At 35.2% G+C, this 26,878-nt stretch overlaps 4 protein-coding genes and 1 non-coding gene across 6 annotated transcripts; 3 read left to right on the top strand and 2 right to left on the bottom strand.

Moving 5' to 3' along the window:
* Positions 1 to 4,865: 4,865 nt before the first annotated feature.
* TRNAT-UGU (transfer RNA threonine (anticodon UGU)) lies at positions 4,866 to 4,937 on the top strand. The gene has a single exon. It is a non-coding gene; the product is annotated as a tRNA-Thr (tRNA).
* A 107-nt stretch (positions 4,938 to 5,044) lies between these two features.
* LOC108826827 (uncharacterized) lies at positions 5,045 to 7,281 on the top strand. The gene is made up of 9 exons (XM_018600174.2): positions 5,045 to 5,258; positions 5,347 to 5,430; positions 5,666 to 5,775; positions 5,865 to 5,915; positions 6,105 to 6,248; positions 6,334 to 6,423; positions 6,540 to 6,646; positions 6,754 to 6,841; positions 7,030 to 7,281. The coding sequence occupies exons 1-9, from the start codon at positions 5,147 to 5,149 to the stop codon at positions 7,126 to 7,128; spliced, it is 885 nt and encodes a 294-aa protein (XP_018455676.1). The 5' UTR covers positions 5,045 to 5,146; the 3' UTR covers positions 7,129 to 7,281.
* Positions 7,282 to 7,653: 372 nt separating this feature from the next.
* On the bottom strand, positions 7,654 to 12,094 carry LOC108826833 (disease resistance protein RML1A). 2 transcript variants are annotated; one of them, XM_018600179.2, is made up of 4 exons: positions 11,499 to 12,094; positions 10,058 to 11,152; positions 9,646 to 9,948; positions 7,654 to 9,038 (listed from the first exon to the last, which is right to left on the bottom strand). In XM_018600179.2, the coding sequence occupies exons 1-4, from the start codon at positions 11,973 to 11,975 to the stop codon at positions 7,776 to 7,778; spliced, it is 3,138 nt and encodes a 1,045-aa protein (XP_018455681.1). In that variant the 5' UTR covers positions 11,976 to 12,094; the 3' UTR covers positions 7,654 to 7,775. The 2 variants fall into 2 exon arrangements, with proteins under 2 accessions (XP_018455681.1, XP_056849854.1); XM_056993874.1 differs by having other exon boundaries at positions 10,058 to 11,070; positions 11,500 to 11,641.
* A 5,562-nt stretch (positions 12,095 to 17,656) lies between these two features.
* On the top strand, positions 17,657 to 22,333 carry LOC108827561 (mitogen-activated protein kinase kinase kinase YODA). The gene is made up of 12 exons (XM_018600980.2): positions 17,657 to 17,941; positions 18,221 to 19,036; positions 19,121 to 19,828; positions 19,913 to 20,000; positions 20,096 to 20,158; positions 20,287 to 20,447; positions 20,532 to 20,607; positions 20,719 to 20,778; positions 20,859 to 20,966; positions 21,053 to 21,292; positions 21,364 to 21,452; positions 21,527 to 22,333. The coding sequence occupies exons 2-12, from the start codon at positions 18,507 to 18,509 to the stop codon at positions 22,020 to 22,022; spliced, it is 2,619 nt and encodes an 872-aa protein (XP_018456482.1). The 5' UTR covers positions 17,657 to 17,941; positions 18,221 to 18,506; the 3' UTR covers positions 22,023 to 22,333.
* A 168-nt stretch (positions 22,334 to 22,501) lies between these two features.
* LOC108827562 (signal peptide peptidase-like 2) lies at positions 22,502 to 26,303 on the bottom strand. The gene is made up of 14 exons (XM_018600981.2): positions 26,037 to 26,303; positions 25,567 to 25,725; positions 25,381 to 25,492; positions 25,167 to 25,286; positions 24,928 to 25,079; positions 24,312 to 24,491; positions 24,135 to 24,169; positions 23,889 to 24,045; positions 23,748 to 23,801; positions 23,557 to 23,649; positions 23,311 to 23,453; positions 23,158 to 23,228; positions 22,994 to 23,077; positions 22,502 to 22,902 (listed from the first exon to the last, which is right to left on the bottom strand). Exons 1-14 carry the CDS (start codon positions 26,181 to 26,183, stop codon positions 22,790 to 22,792), a joined length of 1,620 nt encoding a protein of 539 aa, XP_018456483.1. The 5' UTR covers positions 26,184 to 26,303; the 3' UTR covers positions 22,502 to 22,789.
* Between the last annotated feature and the right edge of the window lie 575 nt (positions 26,304 to 26,878).

Below are 26,878 nucleotides of genomic sequence, written 5' to 3' on the forward strand. Positions count from 1 at the left end.
TATTAGCAACTACTGGTCAGCAAAACAGAAGCAAAAATACCTCTTGTTCTCTATCTAACAAACTGCTAAAGTTTTGGGACATTGCCTATGACTCGGTTAAAGATGGAAATGGAAAAGAGATTTTTTTGGGATGATAACTGGTCACCTTTGCGGAAATTGCGAAACTTCTTGCTTTTTACAGAGCAAACACTATAAGAATCCCAAAAGCAGGTACTTTACACAATTTGTACATCGGAGACGGATGGAATGTCATGTTAAGAGACATGTTTTTATATTCTGCTAAAAATCTCACCCTAAGAACCTCCAATAAACATGTTTTTGGCGGAATTTAAAAAAATGTTTCTTAACTTTTAACTAAAAAGCGAAGAACCGATTCTTATAAGTCCTTATTTAAAAAACGGTTTCTTAACTTTTTTAGTTAAAAATTAAGGAACAATTTCTTAACTACCACTAAGAAATTCACTCTAAGAACTCGGGTTAATCATGATAGTTTATTTTGTTTGTGTCAATTAAAATTTATATTATTGTTACTAAATAAATAACACTTTACACTTGAGGGACAAAGGCACCATAAGTCATTGTCATCATTGATAAAATTTCATTTATTGTGCGTATTATAGAGGATTGACTAAACACAAAAGCATAAGAGCATGATTATCAATAAGTAAGTAACATAAAGGGTTTCTTAATTTTTCTTTTGTTTTTTTTGGTCTGAAAAAAGAAGAATCAATCACGGGCCGCCACATGTTAGTGGAACCTACGAACAGTATAAAAAACCCACTGAAATCGATCATTAATTCATGACTTCTGTTACCGATTTTTGGATAAATTGTGGGGCTCACATATTTTTTTTGTTTGTAAAACCTTCTGAAGACCCTACGATACTTATGGTCTAAGACTAATTACTTACTAATAGGAAGTAATCAGAAACCTTTTAAGATTTTTTTTCAGGGTTGGTCATTTTATTCGTTAATTTTGATTTGATTTCTTATTTGTTTCTATTCAATCCAAAAAAATCTCAATATCCGTAAGTATTAGAAGTAAACCAAATATTAAAAATTAATATCTGTTAAAAATAAATAAATAATAAATATTAAAATTTCAGAGTCAGATATATGCTCGTTTCAACTTTTATACAATATTGTATATGTACCACTAAATATAGAAGTTTATATGTATAATTTTATATAACTACTATATGAACATATAAGTTTATTATTTTTATTTATAAAATTACTTATAGAAGTATTAAGTTAAGAAATGAATATAAAATCTTTATAAAAACTATAATTCTTCTAAGATTTTATGTTTTATAAGAACATTCAGTTATCTTTAATTTTTTTATAAAACATATAGTTTCAATAGTCTTTATTATATATTATGTCATATATATTTTAAAAACAGACTTGTATGGTTTATTCTAAATTTAAATATTCGTAAATATTCTCAAATATCTATAATTTTTTAAATATATAAAAACTGTATATCCATATTTTTCCAAAGAAAAAAAAATCAGAAAATTAGATATTTATAAAAAACGAAGTAAATCTCAAATACTGTAAATTATGGTAGCATTTGATTCGCGTCCATCCTTGAGTTTTTTTTTATTTTGTTCACCTGTCCATCCTTGTTATCTGGCGAAAAATACTAGAGAGTGGAAATGTGTCTTTCCAAAACATTCAGACTTAGTGGCAGAGGGAATCTATGGAGAGTCCAAAATGATTCCAAACAGCTTTAACCGTACTCTCTTTCGTTTAACAATTAATTGTATCTACTCAGTCACGAATTTCCATACAATATCTGCAGAAGGATCCATTAACACAACTCGCCATAGAATATCTAAAATTTAAGTTTAAATTAATATTAGATTCTGATCTATAATTTTAAAGTACGTGATTAATTTTGTATAAAATTTTATCATAATAAAATATATATTTAATTTTAGTTTTTGCTTATATCGTAGATCGATTTGGATTGTAATTAGTAATAATTAATTTAAAAATGTTCTTGCAGTTTTATATTTCTTATAATGTGTATATAATTTACTAAATTTTAGTTCATTTTATACAAAATTTTAATTATAGTTTTGGAAAAAAAGACAAAAAAAACAAAACTAAGTTTTAGTTGGAAAAAAAATATAGCGAGCAAAAAACCTCCCACATCTTTGTTTTTTACCCTTCTCCCACATCTTGAAAACAGTAGATCCGTAAAACCAATCCATTAATATGAAGTTATGAACAGATCCTCTCTGACATCACATTTCAGAGACATTCGGAACAATAGACCCAGTGCTGCCATGGTGTGATGATCAAGTTTCCGCTTGTTCTTTGAAGACCATTCAATAAATGTCTATAAGTTTTATGATGGTTGTTTGATTTTTCAGTTTGCTCTAGTTATCTTTTCATCGGTGACTAGCCTTTGCATTGCAGAGAGTTATTAAAGCTTTAGTTTCATCTCTAAACTTAGCTTCAAAGTCGGATTGAAATTAGATTTTTCTCCTCTTTCTGACCTACAACTTTGTTTTTGGAAGAACTATTTTTGGGGTGATTTTCCTAGACTTTTCGCTACATTTAACAACTTAGATTCAAGAACATTGTTCTTCAAGGTTCTTTGAATCAAGCATTTCATTGTTGAAAAAAACATTTCATTAGTATTAATGATATTCACATTCTTATTAAAAAATGGTGATGTTGAAGTCAAAAGCAAATAATAAAACAATGGTAATTGATTACTGATATTATATAAATATTTTTTTTTCGATAATTCATTAGTTTAAATGGTCAGAGCCTTGTTTTGATTGTAAGAGTCAGATTGGTAATGACTGTAGCTTTAAAATTTAAGCTGTAGAAAAAATTTGTAGACTTTTTACTTTGGCTTTAGATTTTATTGCTGTAGATTTTGTGGAAAGCTCAAAAAAATTGATTTGAATATTTGGCTTTAAAAAAACATTTACAGAGCTTAGATTATTTCCGAAGCTGTGATTTTTAAAAAGTCATTAAAACTTGATTATTGTAAATTTGGCATTTTAGAAATAAATGGTGCTCTAGACAGCACCTACATCCATTACCAATTATACCCTAAGAGAGGTGGAGCCGTGGAGGGATCAAATAATTTTGATTACATATTATTTTGTCTTAAATTTAGTGACAAAACGACTTAATTTTAATTTCTGTTAAATATTCATTTAAATATTTGACATAATTTTGATCACATATTATTTTGTCTTAAATTTAGTGACAAAATGACTTAATATCAATTTCTGTTAAATATTTATACTAATGTTTTGTGGGTTGATTTGTGAGTTTTTGATATTGCGGTTAAAAGACCATTTATGTTTTTTTTTTTTTGCAGACTTCCTTTTCAAAATTTTTGTATACACACATGCAATACAACTACTCTGCAAAGGAGTCTAAATTACGTATTTATATTTTGCATATGCATACGTACATGTTTATGTTTGTTAAAAAAACTGTCTTACTAGTTTACAAAAAAAAAACTGTCTTACGTCAAAAATTGGTGCCAAAATATAACTTTACGCGAATTAAGACTAGGGAATTTGGTCGTTCTTTACCGCAAATTGTTTTTTTTTGCTCGTTTATTCCACTTTTCTCTTGTTTGTTCTCTCTTTTTCATATAAAAGTATAGTTTTAAAAGCTTGCCAGACTAATAAAAGATAAGCTACAATACTTTGTGCTAATTAATATTTTACGGGAATCTTTTTTGATTAATGATTTCATTTTACATTTAGTTGAACTATATTATGTTTACATTTAAACAAAAAACAATAGATTGGTATTTTATCCAGGATGTTCGAAGTAAGATGTTCCAAACCCTAATATTTCTCCACAAAATAATAATAATAATAATAATAATAATAATAATAATATTTCTCCAAAATGAATTTTCATCCAATAGCATACCACTTGGTTTTAGATATTAGGTTAACTTTCATTTTCAAACAAAGATCCTATAATGTTGAGATGAAACGAATAAATTACTATTACAAAGTGTTTTTTTGCTAGATGAATCTTCTCATTACCCTTTTCAATATTTTATTAAAATAGTGATTGATTTCCCAACCAATAGGGAGTTGGCATTTCGAAGAGATTCTATATAATAAAGCTTGTCGAACAAATAGATAAAGAATAAAGTATGAATTGATTATTTACTAAGACTTAATGTAGACTTTAGTTAATTAATTAATAAGAACTAGAGCACTCTTGAAAAAGTGGTCAAAAGCTACCTGCAAAAGTCTTTGTAGGTGCAAATTAAGGGAATTAAGAAATAAATTGTACAAAAATGTTACACAAATTATTCTTTCCAGGAACGTAAGACTTTACGCAACCAAGTAATTTTTATTTCTCTAATTAATATATGGTTATTCTTCCATTTAACTTGTCTGCTTGAGTGTTAAATTTTTCTTACTTACTCCACAAAGACAAACTAGCTCAAAGACACTGTAATCTATCTTTCCAAATCTGTTAATTTGTGTGTGTTTATAGGTTTGGTTGTCTGTTTTGTTAGACATTGCAACTTTGTAAGTTCATACTTCATATCAGAGTCAGTCCTCATAGTTAATGTTTTGTTAGAAAAAGAAGATAATTAATGTTTTGTTAAAAAAAAGAAGATAGATAATGTTTTAAGTTTACCCAAAAAATTGAACCAAGCACCTTTTTGTTAATAGTAGAGCTATTGGGCCTTAAGTTTGTTACGAATACAACGTTTTATTAGCTTATATCACAGACCGAGTATTCATTCTTCTACCGTCATAGTTGGTCTGTTTAATCAGTGATTAGGCTTTGAGGTTTGGCTTTACAGGTTTGCAGAAAAAACGATAAATGCTACAGTGATTAGTATAGCGCGAGGCCCTTATAGCTCAGTGGTAGAGCGTCAGTCTTGTAAACTGAAGGTCCGTAGTTCAATCCTGCGTGAGGGCACCTTTTTAAAATTTGTTATACTTTGAACTTTTAAAGGCCCATATACTAAAAGGCCCAAAGAAGCTTACGATCCGTTTCACCTTTTTTTTATAGACTAACAAACACATTGCATCACTCCGAAACCCCTTTCCCTAAAACCCTAAATCGCCACACCACAAAGGAAACGAGTTTCTTCGTAGCCTCTCCTCCCTCCCTCTCGACGAATCAAGATGTTGCGCAGGAACGTGAGGTTGAGAAAAGAGTATCTCTACAGGAAGAACTTGGAAGGTGATGAGCGTGAGATCTACGAGAAGAAGCGCAAGATAAGAGAAGCCCTCCAAGGTTCCGACTGATTCGTTTAACAATCTCTATTAAGGTTTTTCTCTCACTGTTCATTGATTTCGATTGCTTTGTTTTATGTGTAAAACAGAAGGGAAGCCGATTCCTACTGAGCTCCGTAACGAGGAGGCCAAGCTTCGACAGGAGATTGATCTCGAAGATCAGAACACTGCCGGTAAATAATTCTACTCGTGTCGTGTTTCTTCTAGTTATTGATATGGATTCATTAGTAAGAAGCTTAGTGTTCGAAAAAGTTACTGTTTGTTTTTGTTTATATTATGTTTCTTATTGTATGTGTTCTGTTCGAAACTTAGTAATGCGGTTATGTTGTAGTGATATGTATTTTTTTTTGTTCAATTACATTTTTTTATTGTTTTATTTCTCTAACTATTATGCTTTGTGGAAAATAGTACCGCGGAGTCATATTGATGATGAATACGCAAATGCAACTGAGAAAGAACCCAAGATTTTGTTGACTACGTCTAGGGATCCAAGTGCTCCTCTTACCCGATTCGTCAAGGTATAGCAGCAAAGTTTAGTTTTGGTCAATGAATAACATGTTTAAAACATTCTTGATTGAAATTTTAATTGAGTGGAATCTTTTTGCAGGAATTGAACAATGTATTTCCTAACGCCAGTAGACTGAATCGTGGTAGTCAGGTATGTGTCTTCTTCTGGCTTTTTGTAATTCATACAAAGTGCAAGTATCTATAAATAATCCTTTTGGACCATCTTGTTTCCTGTTCATATGTGGACTAATAGTAACCATCACTAAGTGACCTTTATTTAATACACAATACACATCTTTTTAGGGATCATAATACTTGAACTTGTTTTTTCTTTGTGCAGGTCATTTCTGAGATTATTGAAACTGCGCGTTCTCATGATTTTACTGATGTGATATTTGTTTCTGAGAACCGTGGTAAGCCTGACGGTCTTATTATCTCTCATCTCCCGTTCGGACCTACTGCCTACTTTCAGTTACTTAATGTGGTAAGTACCTCTTTGAGTTTTTTAGTGTTTTCTGAAATACTTTGCTTTGCTTCGCTTAATCCAGAGTACCCCTTTTCGTTTTTAGGTAACAAGACATGAGATTCAAACCAAGAAAGAAATGGGTAAAATGTCTGAGCAGTATCCTCATCTCATTTTTGAACGCTTTACAACCCAGGTCTGTATATTAGTTGAACACTTCACTTACTTTATTGCAATTTAAACGAGTTTTGTAGATTTGATTTACTCCTTTTTTTTGGTTTCTAATGTGAAACATGTTTGATCTTTTGGCAGATGGGTAAAAGAGTTATGAACATCTTAAAACACATCTTCCCAGTTCCTAAACTTGATGCAAAGCGCATAGTTACTTTTTCTAATGAATCTGATTACATTTCATTCAGGTATACAAGTTCTCTCCATAATGTAACTAAGTTCTAGATAACTATGTTTTGTTTTGTGTCGTTTACTTGTTTGAAAATTCTTATGGGGGTGTATAATATGTATATAGGAATCATGTGTATGATAAAGGAGAAGGAGGCCCGAAATCGATTGAGCTAAAAGAAATTGGTCCTCGGTTTGAGTTGCGGCTCTACCAGGTAATACGCACTCGGTTTATTCTGTTTTGAGTCCTCGGTTTTCATAACTGACCTGAAACTTTTTAAAAATTTTTTTTTTACAAAATGGTATTTGTTTTGTTAAATGTATCTTGAAAATATTTTATGTCTATTCTGTGTATATCGCAGATTCAATCTAGTTCATTAACATCAATGCTGTTTCTTTGCAGGTGAAATTAGGAACATTGGAACAAGATGAGGCAGAGGTCGAATGGGTTCTGAGACCGTACATGAACACTGCTAAAAAACGCCAGTTTCTCGGTGAATGATGATAATATGCTAAAACGCCAGCTATTTTCGAATTCTGTTTTACCTTTTGATTTTGTTTTGTTGAAGGAGCTGTTCAAACCATTATGTGACACAGAATATTTCGAAAAACTTTTATGATCTAAAATTAGCATTATAGATTTGCTGTTACCCTTTTTTGTGGAAAACGTTTTACTTCAGAAAAAAGAAAACATGCTCTTATATATGCAGACCTTGTTGATGGTGTCTGGTATAATCCCATACATAATTGTGATTGGTGTTAGTGGAGTGTTTCGGGAAGATATATCTAACTCGATGAGATCTATAGACCAGATTCCATATCTCTTTCGATACACCGGCATTGAAAGATGAGATGGTTGGCTGTGTCGTTCTTTTCCCCAACAAAATAGAAAGGATGAATCAACACTTATTCCTATGTGTTGTAATGAAACTGCTACTGGAATTAGCTTCCAGAGTTTCGGTTACGACCACCCTGATATTTTGGTTGGAGAAGTACATAGCTAAGGTCCATACACAACTAGTGAACATTTTGTAATGGCCAAGTCAATCACAACAAGATAACATTACTGGAGTCTTAAAACTAGTACAGAAATACTATGATGTGACATACTATGAAAGGAAAAAAAAATACAAAATAAAAAACTAGGAATCAAAATCCGAAGGAAAATAAAGTGGGAGGAAATAAATCATCATGGGTGGTCTCTAGTCGTGATGCATCATCATATGACTCAAGGCTCCCATGCAAATCCTCAACGATCTCTACTGGTGATTCGTCCAACTCAAAGCTCTCATCAGAGAGACTTCCATCGTCGGTTTCCGACAGGAGTTCTGAATTGGTTGCTTCTACCTGCAGGATCTGGACACCACATTCAACAATTGCCAAGTCCTGGGATGAGCAGCTGAATTCAAACAATATCTCGCTGAACTGTTCGTCTTTCCTAAGAGTAGTTCCGGTTTTAAATATAGCCAGATGTTCGGATTGGACTCTAATGGGAATAGAAAATATGCAATTCTCCGTGGGGCAACCGTTTATGCTTATGCGGCACATTAATTCTACATCGAAAGCATTATCCATCTCTGATATATGGGAAACCATGACACACATCTTAAATCCGAAGAAGGCATTTGAACTGATGGTCAAGGAGTTTCCTATAGCCCGGTGATTGAACTCTTCAGGTATCTCTCTTCCTGGTAAGAATGCCTGACATGATCGCTGCTGGACAATTATTCTCCTTGCTTCAGCTTCATCCAATTTTAATTTTAAGCAGTCGGTGAAATAGAGCTTTTCAATCTGAGAGTCAAAAGGGAAAGTTACTAGTGTCTCCAGTGATTCACAGTTGTGTACCCATAGTACCTTGAGCGACCTTGGAAACTCTGGTAGTGATACAAGTTTTGGACATCCGAATATAGAAAGCTCTTCCAAGCTCTTAAGATCTTTGAAGCAATCTGGAATTCTCTCAATATCTGCGCCACTTCTCTCTACCATCAATTTTACTACATGTGGCTTTGTCCAAAATACACTTGGAATGACACCGCCAACTATTATGAGACAGTCGAGACGAGACCAGAGTCTAATCGATGCGGTAAATTCTTCTAGCATCGTGTCTACGATTGTGAGTTCTGCGACGGTCGGGGGAATATCTGGGAGTTTCCTCAATTTGTCGCATCCCACTAACCCGACTAGTTCAAGAGATGCCAAGTTGAAGAGACTCGGAACAACCTCTAGGTTACTACATAGACCCATTTCCAAGCTCTCTAGTTTATGAAGATTTCCAACAGAGGAATGAATCTCTACCAAACCCTCGCATTGACTCACGTCCAAAATCTCGAGATTAGTAGCCTTCGCAAGATCCGGGAGTTCCTCCAAATAAAATGACGCGGTCAAATTCAGCTTCTTAAGATATCCAAGAGGCTGAATATGAAACAACACAGCAAAAGAAAAATCGACACATGCATGGTTTACAAAAAAAAAGAAAATCGACACATGATGGGGGAAGTACGAAAAACAATCATAATCTTTAGTAATTCCAGAAAAAAAAAAACAAGAATAGAGTCGGATTTGTGTTATTATTGGTTGAATGTTAAACAGCACAATAGCATACGAATTTTCATAAATGATGAGACAAATACACACCTTTAGTTTATTGCTTAGTGCATGTAAATTAACTCACAATCTAAACAAAATCATATGTTAATGGATTATTGATTTTTATTTTTTTAAAAATTAAAATACATGTCTTGTTCATTTTTTTTTTTAAAAATGGTGTAAAAAGTAAATTTGGGGTTATTATTTTGTTGATTTTTTAGTAGAGATGAATAAAGATTTTCTGCCACATTTTTTTTCATAAACGAATATAAAGGGTTAACTGTATCACTATTTCTCAGATTCGTATGAGAGATTTTCATAAACGAATATAAAGGGTGCTAGCTTAACTCAGATTCGTATGAGAGATTTATCGTTAAATTCCACCTAGATTTCTAATGTCATTTTCACAGTAAAAAAATTATAAAAAACAAACCTGGGTTCCTTTCCACAAATGCTTGAGCTTGCTATTTCCGAAATCGAGTTCCACAAGATTTTCCAGTCTAAGTGTATGAGGAAGACACGCTCCTGGAAATTCCTCCCAATGTAATAACTTCAGACGAGGTGGAAAGTCCATGTCGTCGGGTACATGCACTCTATTATTTCCATCCCATCTTGTGTTGTAGATCCGGAGAAATCGTAGATTACGCATTCTTTTCAAAGCTCTTGGGCTTATTTCTATGCTGTCTTTGATTGTAGATATATCAAAACGTATCCCCATCAAACTTCCACTACAACCCTAAATAAGATTCAAAATAGAATAAATTATGAGAGAGAGAGAAATAGGTAAATATCTGGAGCCTTTGCCAAATGACCCGGTTTTAACAGATCCATCATAAAGAACTTACAAAATCGTTTTCTAGAGCATCGAGAATATCATCCGTATCAGTTAGGACTTTACGTTTCCAAGGCTCCTGACTTTTATTTGCTTGTATACCCACTTTCTGTAATAACTTGTGCATCACTATTTCTCCGTTGATCGATAACTGTATGAGAGATTTATAGGCGAGGGTTTTTAACCCAAATCTGACATCCAAGTTACTGTCTGCGAGCATTGCTTTCACATGATCAACGTATGCGTAATTGAAGAAGACTGCTATGAGGAGAAACAGAGTTTGATCGTTCTCATGTAAACTGTCAAATCCAACTCTTAGTACTGCATTGATCTTTGGTATACTCCTCTTTTCTAGCCTATGCAATAAACCTTCCCAGTCCTCTTCTTTCTTTCCGCGTAACATTGAACCCATGACACGGAGACCCAATGGAAGGTTACTACAAAGCTCCGTTGCTCTTTCGGCAAGCTTTTCAAAACCATATGGTGCCCAGCTCCGCTTAAAAGCATACATACAAAGGATCTTACAAGCCTCTTCCGTAGTTGGAAAGTCCACGTGGTATGTATTGTGGATACCAAATTGCTCCAAAAGCTCTTGATCTTCTGTGGTTACGATAATCCTGCTTCCAGGACCAAACCAGTTAGTGTCATTAGCCAAAGCTTCAAGCTGCTGCAGATCATCCACATCATCAAGAACGATAAGAACTTTCTGGTCACATAGCCTTTGCCGCATCATACCTAAATGGTTTTTCCTCATACCATTTTGGTTTAGAGTCTTTGACAGAAGCAGCTCTTGTAAACGCAGCTTCAATCCATACTCGTCAGGACCATTGTTACAGCTTCCTCTAAGATTCTCCATAAAACAAGAAAGCTGGAAAGTGCTAGAGAGTCGGCTATGTAAAGCCCTGGCAATAGTGGTCTTACCAATGCCTGCAGGGCCACAGATCCCAACAAGCATCACTCCATCCTCATCATCTAAATGTAAAAAAGACTGCATCTTCTCCAAGTGTGCTTCAATGCCAACCATGTCTTCAAAATCGTTAGAGACAGTAGCATTTAATTTGTTGGAAACATCTCTAGCAATCTTTTCAATCATCGAAGTCACCGTGCTTATGAGAAGTCAGATGTGAAAGTGATTTGCATATTCTATTGGCGGCCAGTGAAAAATTATACTAGTGGCTAGTGGGGAGGGTCTACGTTCTGGTCTTGTGTTCTTGATTGTAAGTTGTAACTAACAAGGATCAGTATAGGATTATCAACATCTCTCTCGGCAAGACACTCATAAATTTATAATAATTATTATTAATGGTAAGCTAATATATAGTTTTAATTATAGATGTATATAAAAAGATAGGGAACGCGTCTTATATATATTAATAAAGTCCCACATGAACATTCAGAACTCAATAAGATCTTTTAGATTCATAAAGAAAATTAATTGAGGGAAAGTAAATGTACCAGTTAAGAAAGTGTTCACCGGCTATGTTGCCAGCATATGTCAAAGCTTGACTCCATTTACGCCTCTCCTCTTCGGTTTTACGAGCACAAGTTTTCTTGAAAACATCCCCAAAATCTCCGGTTTGTTTCCGCACATCGGATGGATCTACTCCACCGTAAAAGACCGTCATCACTATTTGGTTCTTATCTTCCTTGCACTTGAAAATCTCCACCAACTCATCTAAACACCAGCTTGAAGAGGCATAGTACTTAGAGAGCACCACGATCGAGATCCTCGACTCCCTAATGGCTGTTATGAGTTCAGGGGCAATGGTCTGGCCTCTCTCGATCCTCTGATCATCGAACATCGAAATGCCATTGTTGTTAAACTGTTTGCGTAGATGACTGAGAAAGGTTTTACGGACGTCTGGTCCGTGGAAGCTCGTGAAGACACTGTATCTCCATGTGCGTGGCCGAGAAGAAGAGGAAGAAGCCATGTGAGAGGATAAGTCTTTTGTGGAAGGAGGAAATTGCAAATGGTACTAATGACAACAGTTGTTGAGTGATATAGAGACGGAGAAATGTCAAAGTTTGAAAAGTTCAACGAAATTACTTTCGCAAACAAATCAGAGAAAAGAAAGAAAAATTGACAGGCATTCAAATTAGTTATATGGTTCTTGTAAAAATGTATACGAACGAACTAGGTGGGCTCCCGGCAACAAGTGGGCTTGGCTGTATATTAAGTATTAACACAAACGACGCGTAATGAGAGAAGAAAAAAAGAGATAAGAACGTGTCTTTTCATTCATTTTCAAGACCACTTTACATATATAAGATGAGATGTTCCGTAGGGGATTAAATCCTGATACATTCACATTCAAGGCATTTGTTAAAGAAGGAAGGTTTTATGAGGCTGGAGAATTATACAATGAGGTGCATGCAAGCATAATCGTCTTTATGATACGAAGTGCATTGTTTGATTTAATGGTACTAGCAAGGGCTGCTCTCCTAGTGTGTCTCACTTTCGATATCCTAATAGACGGATGTTGTAGGGCTAAGAGGGTCGATGCTGTGATTAAACTTCTCCATGAGATGTCTACAACATGATTAGTTCTTAATGCTGCTCCAAAACTTCTCCAAGAGATGATTTCAGAATGTACAGAGCAGTTGATGAACATGGGGATTCGACCAAGAACAACGACGATTTGTCCTTCTATGTGATGCAATCAAGTACACCAAAGTCTAACTTTCACCTGAAGATTTAGTTAAATATATAAAATCTTAATTTGGAAAACGGTTTGGACACAAACAACACAAAAAAATCTTGTTCAAGAATAAAGAATGGAAATCAGCTAGTAATCTTTAGTTTTCAGTACGAACTGCTAGTTTTACATGTGGCCATATGGTCACATTGCTTATGACCAGGGGCGGAGCTATGTAGCTGAGGAGGGGAGGGGGGGTCATGTGACCCCGCTTCACTTGTAGATTTTAATTAGTTTAGCTGAATGTTTAATTAATATATAATAATTTGGTTATATTTTTTACCATGCCCCCACTACTTTTTGAGATAAAACCACTACAAAATCATCTTGGTTCCGTTATTTGAATACCAGAAAAGATAGTCCATGTATGGTTTATCTGTTTTTAGAGATTCGTCTTGTCTTTCCATAAGTCAGAGATACCAAAGATAATCAAAAAAAAATATTAGATTTTTATTATAGACAATGTGATGTTCTTAACTTATATAAAGATTTCTAGATGATCATGCTCAGGATCTTAGGGATAAATTCTTCTCTTTTTTGGTTTCGTAATAAATATCTTGCTGATGTTAGCTGTTGTATATGGCTTTGTTTATTAAATTTGACGAATCTTACAATAGTTGATACTTAGATGTTTCAGTTTTCAAAAGGGCCATGGTTAGGTACATACCAGTAAGATATACTATTAGTTAATTGAAAATCTCTATGAAATCCTTATTATTATATGATGTTTATTTAATTATAGTTTCTACATACTCGAGCTGCATGAGTTCACACTTGCTTTTTCTCTTTTAAACACTTACGCTAAGAAAATAGTATAATACAATAGTTGATACTTATTTATAATATTGTAAGCCAATGAGACTGATCTATTTTATCTTTTGAACCCTTTCTAGGATTATAAACAAAATTTTAGGTTTAGTTACTGTTTATATCTGATCTACTTTTTATTTGTATGTGAATTTTCTTATTTGAGCTTTGTTTCTCATTTTAAAGATGTCTTAAACATTCTTGATTTTCTTCTGTTAAAAGCAACAGAAAGAATGATTAAGTGATTTTCAATCCAAGAATTTGTACCAATTTTGGTTTTCAAAGTAGTATTTAATCATAGAGTGACTAATACATTATTAGATTTGGATAAAATATATCATAAACTGTATTATTCTAACAGAATCATATCTTCAAATACTCTGATATGGTGTCTACCTAATATAATCTTTATAAATCTGTTGTCACTGTTGATGCTTTCTCAAAAAAAAAAAAATCTGTTGTTGATGCATAAACTATAGTATATATCTTTAAGTCGTGTTTATAGCCTATACACGTACCTTAACTTTATAATAACAATTATCATGGATGATTCATTCATCTTATACATTTTGGTATGTGCTTTACAGATGATAACGCATCCTACAAAAGCCTTGGGTGACATCACTATTCTCTGATCGGACCATCAAGAACTCAAGATGAATTTGGTGACGTGTTGGAACACATCATGCGTCCTCCTGTCACATACTTGTTGCATCTTTTTCTTTTCACTAAGCACCCAGTGCTTGGAAAGTATTTACGTATTATCCCATATCTGAGGATAATACATAAAGCACCAATTTGGCAATTCAACAATTAAGTTAACATAAATCAAGAATAATAATATCCATTGTAAATCAAGTTATCAGTCTTAACACCCAAGGCCGGCCAGCCCGGTGGTTGCCTAGCTACCGGTTGTGCCACTCTTGCTTTTCCTTTTTTTTGTGCACTTTTCATTTATTTTCTTTTTATTATTTTCGTTCATCCTCTTCAGGTAGAAACAAAGATGCATGCATACACATCTAGTCTTAGGTGGTTGATGTCTTAACATGTTTTGGAAAGAAGAATGCTGACATAAGCTTATATACGTATACTATTGGATTTTTTTTATCAACACTACTATTGGGTTTTCTGTTCTAAGATTTGTTAAAGAATTTTCAGATGTTTTTGTAAAGTATTAGTACAAGAGAATCATCATATTTTCTTGGCTCTATGAGTTAAAATCGTGCAACCGTTTTTAAAATTTGGGATAGGTTTGTATTTGAAAACTATTTGGAATCTTCTTTGGAAAGTGCACTACATTCACAATACAACATTTTGACGTTTTAATAATTTTACGATTTATTGGACATCATTTTTAGGTTTCTTTCAAACATCAATTTTGTTTTTGTAAGCTTGCAAATTTATTTATTTATTTATTTTGAAACTTATAGACCATACAATAACTGATAACTTTTTCAAATATCATTCGTAATATTTATATTATTATAAATAGTTTGGAAAAACTAAATTAAAGTAAGATAATATCCGCGTTAAAATGCTGTTTTATTTTTTATTTGGAAAATAGAATAAAATTGGTTAACGTTTAATGTTCTGTTGGATTATTAAGTCTTTTTGATGATAGTACTGTGTCCACATATATATATTTTTAATAACATACCAATCCAATATTTTGCCTATATAATTTATACTGTGCTTTTCACATGATAATAAATATATATAAAATAATTTGAATCGATAATAAAGAAGTAGATTTTAGAAAATGTGATGTAAATATTATAGTGTCGCCATACAAATCTCTTAACAAATGGTTTACAAAAAAATTCTCAAATTCTTAATTTTAAATTTCTTTTTAGATTGATGTTAAAGATGTATTTGTAACTATCATAATATACCACTCTAAAATTACAATATTGTCGAAATATATTTATAATTAATATAGTAAATATAGTAATAATATATAAGTTATTATTAAATACAAGAAAATTGGAATATATAAAAATATACTATAAATAAATTGTAATTCCTTTCTAATAATACTTATGGAAAATATTTTATCATCAAAATTATTATTGAGATCTGGTATAAGAAGTAGGTTATTGTTATATATAATTTAGATATGCTATATATATATATATATATATATATATATATACAATGGCAGTAATTTGATATGATATAAAGGTATTTTGTATTGATATATTTTAAAAATGAGTACAACAGCTCAAATATATATGATATATCTCTTTTTAAACCACATAAATGATTTCGGTTAGTATTGGTGTAATATACATGCAAATATTTGGTTCTATATGTATGTCAGAATTCTTAGTTCAAGAAAAAAGTAACAGAAAATGGCAATACAAAGTATTTCAATGACTAGTATTTTCTGTTCATTATGTAAGTCATATCATAAACATATCTTCATTAGTAAACCATATAAAAGATGGTTAGTTTATCATAAAAGTATACACGGTAGCGGTAGGTTTTGAATAGGTAATGTATGATCATGAGAATGTTCCATGTTAAATGGACAGAAATCGAATCGGTTAAATTTAATTTATCCGAATGTAAAATATAATAATGGAAACCAGTTTACCGCGGACAATGTAAAGTACATTGTTTGTTATGAAAAGTACAATTTGTTTTTTTTTTTTTTTAAAAAAAAAAGTACAATTTGTTAACTCCAAGGTTTGTGAAATATTGCGGACAATGTATAACGATGAAGCTAAAATTTCAAAGTCTTGCTTTGTTTTCTTTTCGACAATATTGATGTTCTAGTATGCTATGTACTTAGTTTTTTTAGCACCAAATGGTCTGTTAATTTATTCTTTTTCTACACAGTGTAGGGACTGTAAGTGACCAGAGGAATAACCAAATGTTGAAAACTTTATATTTAATAGTTAACAGACTCTTAAATGACTTTGTAATACCGAAGAACATTTGGAAAAAACATTAAGGCCAGTGCCATAATGGTTTCTTCAATATATGTTAATGTACATAAAGACTTTAGAAATATATATCATACATGATTCTCTTTATAACGCCGTATGTATAAAATGTGGTCCCTTTTAATGTCTTCAAATATTAAACTGCTCTAAGAAAATAAAAATTAGATTAAGGTTTGTCCAAAGTTTTTCTAAGTGTGCCACATTAGCCTTAAGAATAAATTAGGGAATGACATCTAAGCAAATTCATTTTACAATTAATATAAATTGAAATTATAATTTTTTAAAAGATCTTCAAATAATATATAGAAAATTCTAAAAAACGTTATTAAAACGGATAATTTATCGACAAAGATGTTGATTACCACAATGTAATCAAATAAAATATGCTTTTTATTTTGGTGTTTGTGTTTGTTTTCTTATGTTTTTGGTTAATAACAGTTTTTTTTCTATTTTAGATACGTAGTTGTGGTGTTGTGTATTCTAATCTTATTATTATTATTATCTATTTTTGGCAAAATCTTTGTATATATTTAACATGAGAAAAATCAAGTTTCTCTCAGATTTGTTTTTTATAATTGATTGATCAATCAGGCACATGAAGAAAAAGATGATACTTGTTTTATATCTGAATCTATCAAGTATGGTAGTTTCTATTCGGCACCCAATGATTTAGAGTAATGTGATATTTCTTCCCACATTTGTCGATAATCACCAAAAACTATCAATTAAGCAAACTTAGCATTGGTTAATAAATACTACTAAGACAACTAAGAAACAAATATTCGTATTCATCAACTTAATCCGCTTATCAAATTTAGAATAGTTTTCTTTCAAAACTGTTTCGGTTATTTTACAAAATAAGAAAAACATAATCTATAGAATATATAAATATTTATAAAAACAGTTTTAAAAGAACATACACCTACAAGTATCTTTTATCGATCATACAATTTAACTTTCAAAAATAAATGATATTTTGATAATATATGTGCCCATCTAATATGTAAAAAGAAAAAAAATCAGAATACAATCAGAGCTTTGTCATTTCAGTTTGTTTTCCATTGACGTTGTCTTTTTTCCCATAAATATAAAAAAGGATAAAATAAAAATCAATTAAACACAAATAAATCCCAATAATGAGTAAGTATCATTATATCAGTTACTAAAAAGGATTAACGCAGCAACAAGGAAGAAATCTGAGAGTGAATGCTTTCTTCGAACGCGCTCTCTCTCTAACACTTCTTACTCTCTCTCTCTCTCTCTCTCTCTCTACACACACCTCTTCGTCTTCGTTATCTCCTCAGAGAGTCTTATCACACTGCAAAGTGGAAGAAGCTATATTCACTTGTCAGCATCAAATTTAGGGATCTGACGCCTCCCTGGATTCTCGATTGCTCCTCCGACTCTCAGCTTTTTTTCTCTCGATTGAAGCTGCTGAAAAATCTGGTAAGAACTAGGTCTCGATTAGGCACCTTCCCATGATCAATTTCACCCTGAAAGTTTGAAACTTTTTGATTTGGGTCTTTTTGTCTCTGTCTGTGGATTTGAGACAAATTGAGATTGAATGGTGGGTTTATCATCTCTGCTGTGTCTAGGTTTCCTTTAATGGAACTTGTCTGTGTAGATCTGTTTCAAAAGGTTGAAACTTTAAAGTTTACTGTTGGCAGTGGATCTCAGAGTAGCTATGGTTAGAAGATGATCACATTCATTTTTTTTTTATTGCAGGAGATTCTCATTGATATCATATCTTCTGGGGAGTGATGGAGCTGAAACCCTAACTTTGTGTTTTTGTTTTTTTTTGTAATCAGATCTTTCAGCTGCTTCTTTCTCTGAATTGGTCAGACGCTAGTGGGATTATTAAAAAATGGCGTTTAAATTGGGACTTTATTTCAATTGTTGACCTCTGTTGGGTCAACCGAGTATGATCTCTGAAGTGGTCAAAAGGATACTTACTCTCTAGTGTGGAACGAACAGCATCTTTTTAAAAGAAAAGAGTTATATAGTAAAGATCATGCCTTGGTGGAGCAAACATTCATCAAAAGATGAAAAGAAGAAATCCAGCAAGGAGAGTATCATCGACGCCTTTAACCGGAAACTAGGGTTTGGTTCCGAGGATAAGTCTAGTTGTCGTTCAAGAAAGTCGTCAAGGAGACGACGTGATGAGATTGTGTCTGAGAGAGGAGCTATATCTAGACTACCATCGAGATCTCCATCTCCTTCTACTCGGGTTTCACGCTGTCAGAGCTTCGCAGCGAGGTCTCCCGCTGTGCCTCTCCCTCGTCCTGCTCTCCGTACTGCTGTGACTCGCATTGACTCTGGATCGCAGAGACCAGGTTCCAATGCTAGTTTGCCACTTCCGAAGCCACATGGTGGTGGTGGTGCTTCCAATGTGCCTGATAGTATCGGTGCTGAGGCTGATTTCACCACTGCTTCTGTGTCTAGTGGAAGCTCTGTGGGTGACAATCCATCTGATTCTATTCTTAGTCCATTGGCTTCTGATTGTGAGAATGGGAACAGAACTGCACTAAACATTTCTTCAAGGTGAGTTCTCTCTCTCTCTCTCACTTTATCTCACTCTATGTCTTGCTATATTAAACATATTGTTATTCACTCTTATATGTATAGGGATCAGCCAATGCATAGTAACAAAAACTCAGCTGAGATGTTCAAGCCTGTCCCAAATCTGTCCCACAAAAACCGGAGACCTCTGGGGACTCATGTGAAGAATCTACAAATCCCAAAACGGGACCTAGTGCTCTGCAGTGCTCCAGACAGCTTGCTTTCTAGTCCTTCAAGGAGTCCAATGAGATCATTTGTTCCAGATCAGGTCTCAAACCATGGGTTGTTGATTGGCAAACCATATCCAGATGTTTCCTTGCTTGGATCCGGACAGTGTTCGAGCCCGGGTTCAGGTTACAACTCGGGTAACAACTCCATCGGTGGAGATATGTCTGCTCAGCTGTTTTGGCCTCAGAGCAGGTGTAGCCCTGAATGTTCCCCTGTGCCTAGCCCAAGAATGACGAGTCCTGGTCCTAGCTCAAGAATACAGAGTGGCGCCGTCACGCCTCTTCATCCTCGAGCTGGAGGATCAACCACTGGCTCTCCTACTAGACGGCTTGATGATAGCAAACAGCAAAGCCACCGTCTGCCTCTCCCGCCGTTATTAATATCAAATACTTTTCCGTTGTCTCCGACATATTCGGCAGCTACATCCCCGTCTGTTCCTCGTAGTCCAGCAAGGGCAGAGGCTACAGTAAGCCCTGGATCAAGATGGAAAAAAGGGAGATTGCTGGGGATGGGCAGCTTTGGACATGTGTATCTTGGTTTCAACAGGTTTGTAGTTTCTAATTGGAAAGACCATGCATGTTTTATTTCTATGCCACTCCTGGTTTTGATCAGCTATGTTTTCTTCCTCAGTGAAAGTGGTGAGATGTGTGCAATGAAAGAGGTTACTTTATGCTCTGATGATGCCAAGTCAAGGGAGAGTGCCCAACAATTGGGCCAGGTGAGTTGCAAATCATCACATTTAAGTTTTAAGTGCAGTTAGTCTCTTGAGTTTGCTAACATTTAAGTTTCTTTTTTAATAACTGACTCTCACAGGAGATTGCAGTTCTAAGCCGTTTACGACACCCTAATATAGTGCAGTATTATGGCTCTGAAACTGTAAGTCTTACAGATATTTTGTTGATCTTTCTGTTCTCTGATACCACGCTGAGGATACTAGCAGCTGTTTCAGCTCAACTAATTCATGCAAATGCCTATGCTTCTCTTACATCCTTGCCCACATACAGGTAGATGACAAGTTGTATATATATCTGGAGTATGTCTCTGGTGGTTCTATCTATAAGCTTCTTCAGGAGTACGGACAGTTTGGTGAGAATGCAATCCGTAACTACACACAACAAATTTTATCAGGTCTCGCGTACTTGCACGCTAAAAACACTGTTCATAGGTGAGCCTTTTTCTATACATTGTCCTGATTCATCGGTTTCCTTCAGTGGAGAATCAAGTGATTATGGATTTTAACTATGTTCAGGGACATCAAAGGAGCAAATATATTGGTGGATCCTCATGGACGGGTAAAAGTGGCTGATTTTGGGATGGCAAAACATGTATGGAAATGTTCTCTTCAATCTTGTGCTCTTGTCTTGTTTGAAATTTTGCTTCAACTCCAGATAGACATGTTTGCATAATTCTAATACAAATTCATGAACGAAATGCAGATAACTGCTCAATCTGGTCCTTTATCATTCAAGGGAAGCCCATATTGGATGGCACCTGAGGTCAGTATGCTGCTACAAACATTAGTTTCATGCTGATAGGCTATAAGCTGATGCTTTATACCTTGCGTTATGGATATCAGGTGATACAGAACTCAAGTGGCAGTAACCTTGCGGTCGACATATGGAGTCTCGGATGTACTGTTTTAGAAATGGCTACAACGAAACCTCCATGGAGCCAGTATGAAGGGGTTAGTGAATTATCAAGTACTAAAGAAAACAAGAGACTTAGTGAAGTGAAACCTTTCCATCCTCATACATGTGTTGTTCTTTACAGGTTCCTGCTATGTTCAAGATTGGAAACAGCAAGGACCTTCCAGATATCCCTAATCATTTATCTGAAGAAGGGAAGGATTTTGTGAGAAAATGCTTACAAAGAAACCCCGCAAATCGTCCAACAGCTGCTAAGCTTTTAGAGCACGCTTTTGTTAAAAACGTGATGCCGTTGGAAAGGCCTCTTGTGATTGCCGAGTCTGCAGAATCTATGAATGTAGCGTCAAGCACCATGAGATCACTGGTATTACAAATCTCTCTTGTTTTCCTCAATCCCTGTGCTTCTGGTTGCCTGACAAATCTGTCTGTTTTCAGGACATTGGACACACAAGGAGCCTCCCGTTAGACTCGGAAGATACAAGCAATTACCAGCAGAAAGGATTAAAACCTGGCTTGGGATTCAGGTACCTTATTAGCCACTTCATTTTCTAAGCATCTAAACATGTTTGTGGCTTAACTTTCTTTCTTTTGGTCACAGTACATCCCAGTCTCCTAGGAACATGTCCTGCCCGATTTCACCAGTCGGTAGTCCAATCTTCCACTCGCATTCGCCGCATATTAGCGGAAGAAGATCTCCATCCCCGATATCTAGTCCCCATGTTCTCTCCGGCTCATCAACACCTTTAACTGCGGGAGGTGGAGCCATCCCTTTCCATCACCAGAGACAGACCACAATCAACTTGTTGCAAGAAGGGATAGGATCAAGCAGAAACCCCGGAAGTGCAGGAAACTTCTACACCAACAGCTATTTTCAGGAGCCTAGACAGCCTCGGAGTAGTCCAAGGACACCTCCTCATGTATTTTGGGACAACAACGGTTCGATCCAACCGGGGTATAACTGGAACAAGGACAACCAACCAGTCTTGTCTGATCATGTGTCACAGCAGCTATTAAGCGAGCATCTGAAACTGAAGTCCCTTAATCTGAGACCTGGGTTTTCAACTCCTCCCGGTTCGACAAACAGAGGACCCTAACCAAACAAACATATAGCTGGCAGAGACTCCTCCCTGACTTGGGAATCACAACACGGATTGGAGGGTTAGAATCTCAGGGTTTAGGGTGAATGAGCCGTGAGGACAACCTTGAACCATTGGATAATATCAAGAAATGAGGATTCGTTTTTTTTGTTTTGTTGGAAAAATCTGAAGAGCTCTTTATCTTGTCTTTCTCTTTTTCTCTGAGGATAGATGGAAGTGAGAGAGAGGAAGGAGATCAACAACCAAGAAATTTGATTGTGTATAGAACAGAAATTCAATCTTTCATCTAATTCGTCTCTTTCCCTCTCTTTCTTTTATATTTGGTCTGGTTTGTTGCTGATGATGAGACGAAAGAGAGGGCAAAGCAACTTTTAAACTCATTTGATGTAATCTACTTTTTATTTGCAAGAAAATCCCACTTTAGATTATAAGTCCACTCTCTTTCAAACTCTTACATTTTGGACGAAAAGGGAAAATGAAAAATCAAGTCAGCAAGATAATAATGATCATTTAGATTACAAAATCAACACAACGATGATATTGATAGCTTAACATGTTTGTACTATGTGTATATACAACACTCTTCTCTTACAAAAGGAACAAACCATATAGACACAGAACGATCGTGGATTCTTCTTCAATGATGACGATGCAAATATAAATTCAAGAGGACTGGAGAGGATAAGAATCTTACGGCTTACGTTACATTGGTTACAAACCCGAAAGGCTTTTTATATGTATATATCTCTTGTGAGGTCGTCTCATTACTCAGAGCACTGTTCAAGCCTGACGTGGTGAGGACATGCCCTTTCTGGCTCTCCTTTCGTCCATAGAATCCAAAGATCGTCTCGTTTCCGAGCTAGTGTTAGCATCGTTCCTATATTTTCATCACGTGATCTCTCTCAATACTCATTCGATGCACGTTATGGAAGAGGGAATAAGAGAGAGAGAGAGATTTTCCAGCTAACCGAGAGTAAAAGGGACAATGTAGAGCAATGCTGGTTGGCCGTGTCCATCCATTAGGTTTAGAGCCACGTAAGTAATCAAAAGACCTGCGAGGTTTTCAAATGGTTTTAATGATGAGGTAGAATACACCAGTGAGATTATGCGGATTTGTGTGTGATTTTTTTACCTAATCCGTAAGCAACCATCGCCCATATAAAATAGCCGGTTCGAAGAGTCTTGTTAGCTAACCAGTCATATCTGCAAAGAAGAAACAAATGTTAGGAAAACTTGGAACTCGGTGAAAGGAAACTCTGAGATGATAAAAAAAAGGTTTTTGGACCTGAGAGCAAATGCGATTAGCAAACCGGGCAAAAGAATATCACCGAATCCAATAATGCTGTAGCCTCCCCACGGATCGAACATGCGTGGAATCTTCAGTAGCATAGGGATGCCATCTTCTCCGCTTTTATCACCACGAGCTACCTGCAATGAAAAACGAAGCTCATTTTTTAAAAAACCTATGAGGTGAAATGAAGATTTCTAAATGAGATTTTGAGTTCTGACACATGATTGGTTGGTTACTTACGACAATCATTACGCTTTCGTGGAACAACTTCTTGGAGACAAACACCCAGAAGATATCGTACAAGAAGGCACAGCTGAGGAGAACTGTCCCAACCTATTCCAACCGATATGTGGCGTGTTATTAGAATCTTCACATACCTCCAGAGACTTTTTTGGATACTCTAAGATGGAAAGATTGAGATGAGATAATACCTTAAGGTTTGGGACATGAACAATCTGTAATACTGTGATGATCAATGCGATCCCCTGGTCAACAGAACAGCAATGTCAAATTCCATCTGACAGAATTGGATTGAAGTTGAAAATGAAATCGTATGGGGCTGCAATCCTTACAAGAATATCTTGGCCAATCCAAGCTAAAGAACGCTCTCGGTAAACAGCCCATAGAACAGCAAAGACAATGCAGAAGGGAGAAACTGCAAGCGTCAGATAAGAGATAGGTCCAAGGAAAGGGACTTTTATGTAAGAATCTCCAGCACGTTTGAACCATCTGCAAAAAAGGAGAAATAACACAATCAGTGACATTCGAGAGAGTAGGACCATAGGTGTTGAAACTTGAAAGGAAACATGCTTTTTTACCTTGATAGCAAAGCGACAAGGCAAGTTTGCAAACCCTGAGGATAAAGAAGGTACACTATTTTAGACTTCAAACCGGTCTATCAATTTAATTTAAGTATGCTTTGGATTAGGATCATACGTAGAAACTACTGAGAGGATACAGAGAAAACGAATAGAACTAAAAAATAGGTTGGGTACCTCAACACCACCAATGCAGAAAACAACCACAAGAAGCTCCACAAACCAATAAGACATAAGCTTGTAAAGAACCACCAGGAAGCCAGAAGCAAGAAATACGAAACAAATAGCTGAAAGAGTATTGATCTCCACGACACCACTACCCCCATCATTTGTGCTAGGCGTTTCGTCTATAGCATCCTACATTTTTTTTGCAACAAATTATTTAGAAGTAAGAATGATTACGTAATAACAATAACACTGACAATAAAACCCATAAACAACGCCATGTGAATGTTTTCTCAAAAGTAGACAAATAGCACAAGGAGGGGGCCCAGTTCACTAGAAAAGCTATCCGTTACCTATCCATTTTCTTGGATGTTTATGTTGAGACAGCATTTCCATAAATAGGAAAGTAAAATGGTAAAGAAATGGCAAAGTGTTGTTCAATGTGTTATGAATGACTTTTCTTCCTCGGCCGGACCAAGTTACCAACTACTTTGTCCCCTTCATCATTAGAATTGCACAAGAAGGGGAAGGGACTTGATTATTGTCAGCTTACGTTATCCTTACCTATTCAACTAAGTGTTCCTAGCCTAACACTTGTATGTTCCCAAATAAGTAGGAAATAACAAACCTTGAGTAGCTTATCATGTTCAATAGCAGCCTCTCGGGCACTCCATGCAGACCAATAAGATGCACACAAAATGGTCCCGATAGCCATTAACCACAAAAAGACTTCGGCTACATCAACAGCTGGTCGTCTTGGGGAGTAAAGCTGCACCGACACTACATAAAAAAAGTAGGGAAGATTCGTGAGTTGAATAATTCATATTAACAGATCATCATCATCATCATCTATGATGACGTACGTACCTTTAGAACTGTTGATAAGCATTTTTTCCAAGGTTGCACCAGCGTCTTGTGGGAGCATGACGGCAGGGATCTTAATGTCTAAATCCGTTTCATCCGGTTCACAAACCATTTTGTAAAGCTCTATCAAACAAACAAACCAGAAAAAAAACATATAAGTGATTGCTACAATAAGATGAAAGTTAGTATAAGTGAAAAGAAGTAATCAACAAGAGACCTTTCTGGTTATTAATGATAAGGAGAGCAGAGGCACCAGCAGCTTCCGCGTTATTAGCCTTAGCAGTGAACCGACAGTTGCCCCGGTCCACAATAACAACATCTCCAATAAGCTTAACAAAGATTGAAAATCAGGTAAGCTTTACATAATGCAGTGATTCCCAAAATCACAAGTTTTTTAATATACCTTAGTCTTGAGCGGTGAACAACAATCACGAGGGTTAGCAAAGACAACGTGAGTCTGGTTAGCGTTCTTCTCCTTGGAGACAATCCGTCTCCCGAATCTAGCACCGACGCCAACAAACTCGGCATCTTCAGTACCATCAATCCAAGTTTGAACTTTAACCTAAGGGTGACATATCATTAAAAAAACATAAATCTTAACTTGTCACTTATTCATCCGAGTGAAAAAAGTACAAACTTTACTAATAAAAAAATCACAACTTTAATTAGTTCTTAGGAAACCAAAGGGGGTCACTACACAACCCACAAGTAAACTTCATTGGTAAGGGAAGAGAAATTAAAAAACTTAGATCCAACTACAAAGCTAGAACAGTAGACTGAGAGTTGGAGCTCAAAAGTTACTAAAACTAATCTCCCAGAAAAGAGGGAAAATCAGTGAAGAAGAAGAAGGTGAATTGGGAGTAAGAAGAGTACCAAAACGAAGTCGTTTTCGCAACCAGGCTTCTTCGGAGCTAAATCGTCTTGATGAACGATATCACCGGCGGTGGCAGTAGAAAGGAGGGAGACGAGTAAGATCGAAGCGGAAACGAGAAGAATCCGAAGAAATCGGAGGGAATCCATGGAAAGGATTCACCAACCGTTTTTTTTTTAATCACACGCAGAGACAATGAAGCGAGAATGGAGAGAGATAGAGAGAGAGGAGTGAAACACGGGATGCTTGCTTAATTAATTAAAAAAAGGGAATATTTACATTTGATCGGAGTATCATTTTGTATGTGGATTGTGACGTAAGCGCGTATAAATCAGAGTGAGGACAATGTCCAAACGACGTCGTATGGTCGTCACCGGACCGGTTTAGTCGTTTAGCTATCTTAGTCGAGATCTAAGGCCATCTGCATCAATGAACTTCTTTGAGGGAGGGTCTTAATTTTAATTTTTTATTACTTTTTTTTTTTTACTTTTTCGTTTGTTAAAAAAAAAAAAAAGAAACGGACCAATCGTAGACCACCACATTGCGTAGGGCCCGCGTACAGTGACGTACCGGGTTCATACAGAAGAGGCACAGAGAAACGAGTTCATTGATAATTAATTATTTTAATATTTTTCTGTCTGGGAAAGCGTGTGAACTCGGTTGACGAACCTTTGATGCTAATGCCCTAAGATGGTATATATTAATATGATGTGCAATTTCTACCGGGGATCATATAGGATTTGGAATACGCCAGTTAGCAAAAACTAATACCAAATCGCAAAAACTATACCGAATTGACGTTTGTTGTCTCGGGCATACCATGTTGTTTTGTTTGTCTAAACCA

Source organism: Raphanus sativus, chromosome 9 (genome assembly GCF_000801105.2).
Source record: "Raphanus sativus cultivar WK10039 chromosome 9, ASM80110v3, whole genome shotgun sequence".
Classification (NCBI taxonomy): Eukaryota; Viridiplantae; Streptophyta; class Magnoliopsida; order Brassicales; family Brassicaceae; genus Raphanus; species Raphanus sativus.

Excerpts from the sequence above, each read along its gene's own strand:
- LOC108826827 (XM_018600174.2), top strand. The coding sequence starts at position 5,147 with ATGTTGCGCAGGAACGTGAGGTTGAGAAAAGAGTATCTCTACAGGAAG. Across the intron at positions 5,259-5,346 it reads GATAAGAGAAGCCCTCCAAG|AAGGGAAGCCGATTCCTACT; the intron begins GTTCCGACTGAT and ends TGTGTAAAACAG. Across the intron at positions 6,647-6,753 it reads TCTGATTACATTTCATTCAG|GAATCATGTGTATGATAAAG; the intron begins GTATACAAGTTC and ends ATATGTATATAG.
- LOC108826833 (XM_018600179.2), bottom strand. The coding sequence starts at position 11,975 with ATGGCTTCTTCCTCTTCTTCTCGGCCACGCACATGGAGATACAGTGTC. Across the intron at positions 11,153-11,498 it reads GTGAACACTTTCTTAACTGG|AGCACGGTGACTTCGATGAT; the intron begins TACATTTACTTT and ends TGACTTCTCATA. Across the intron at positions 9,039-9,645 it reads ATTTGTGGAAAGGAACCCAG|CCTCTTGGATATCTTAAGAA; the intron begins GTTTGTTTTTTA and ends TTTCATATTCAG.
- LOC108827561 (XM_018600980.2), top strand. The coding sequence starts at position 18,507 with ATGCCTTGGTGGAGCAAACATTCATCAAAAGATGAAAAGAAGAAATCC. Across the intron at positions 20,001-20,095 it reads GTGCCCAACAATTGGGCCAG|GAGATTGCAGTTCTAAGCCG; the intron begins GTGAGTTGCAAA and ends TGACTCTCACAG. Across the intron at positions 20,967-21,052 it reads CATGGAGCCAGTATGAAGGG|GTTCCTGCTATGTTCAAGAT; the intron begins GTTAGTGAATTA and ends TGTTCTTTACAG.
- LOC108827562 (XM_018600981.2), bottom strand. The coding sequence starts at position 26,183 with ATGGATTCCCTCCGATTTCTTCGGATTCTTCTCGTTTCCGCTTCGATC. Across the intron at positions 24,492-24,927 it reads AACATGATAAGCTACTCAAG|GATGCTATAGACGAAACGCC; the intron begins GTTTGTTATTTC and ends AAAAAAATGTAG. Across the intron at positions 23,802-23,888 it reads GGATTGGCCAAGATATTCTT|GGGATCGCATTGATCATCAC; the intron begins GTAAGGATTGCA and ends TCTGTTGACCAG.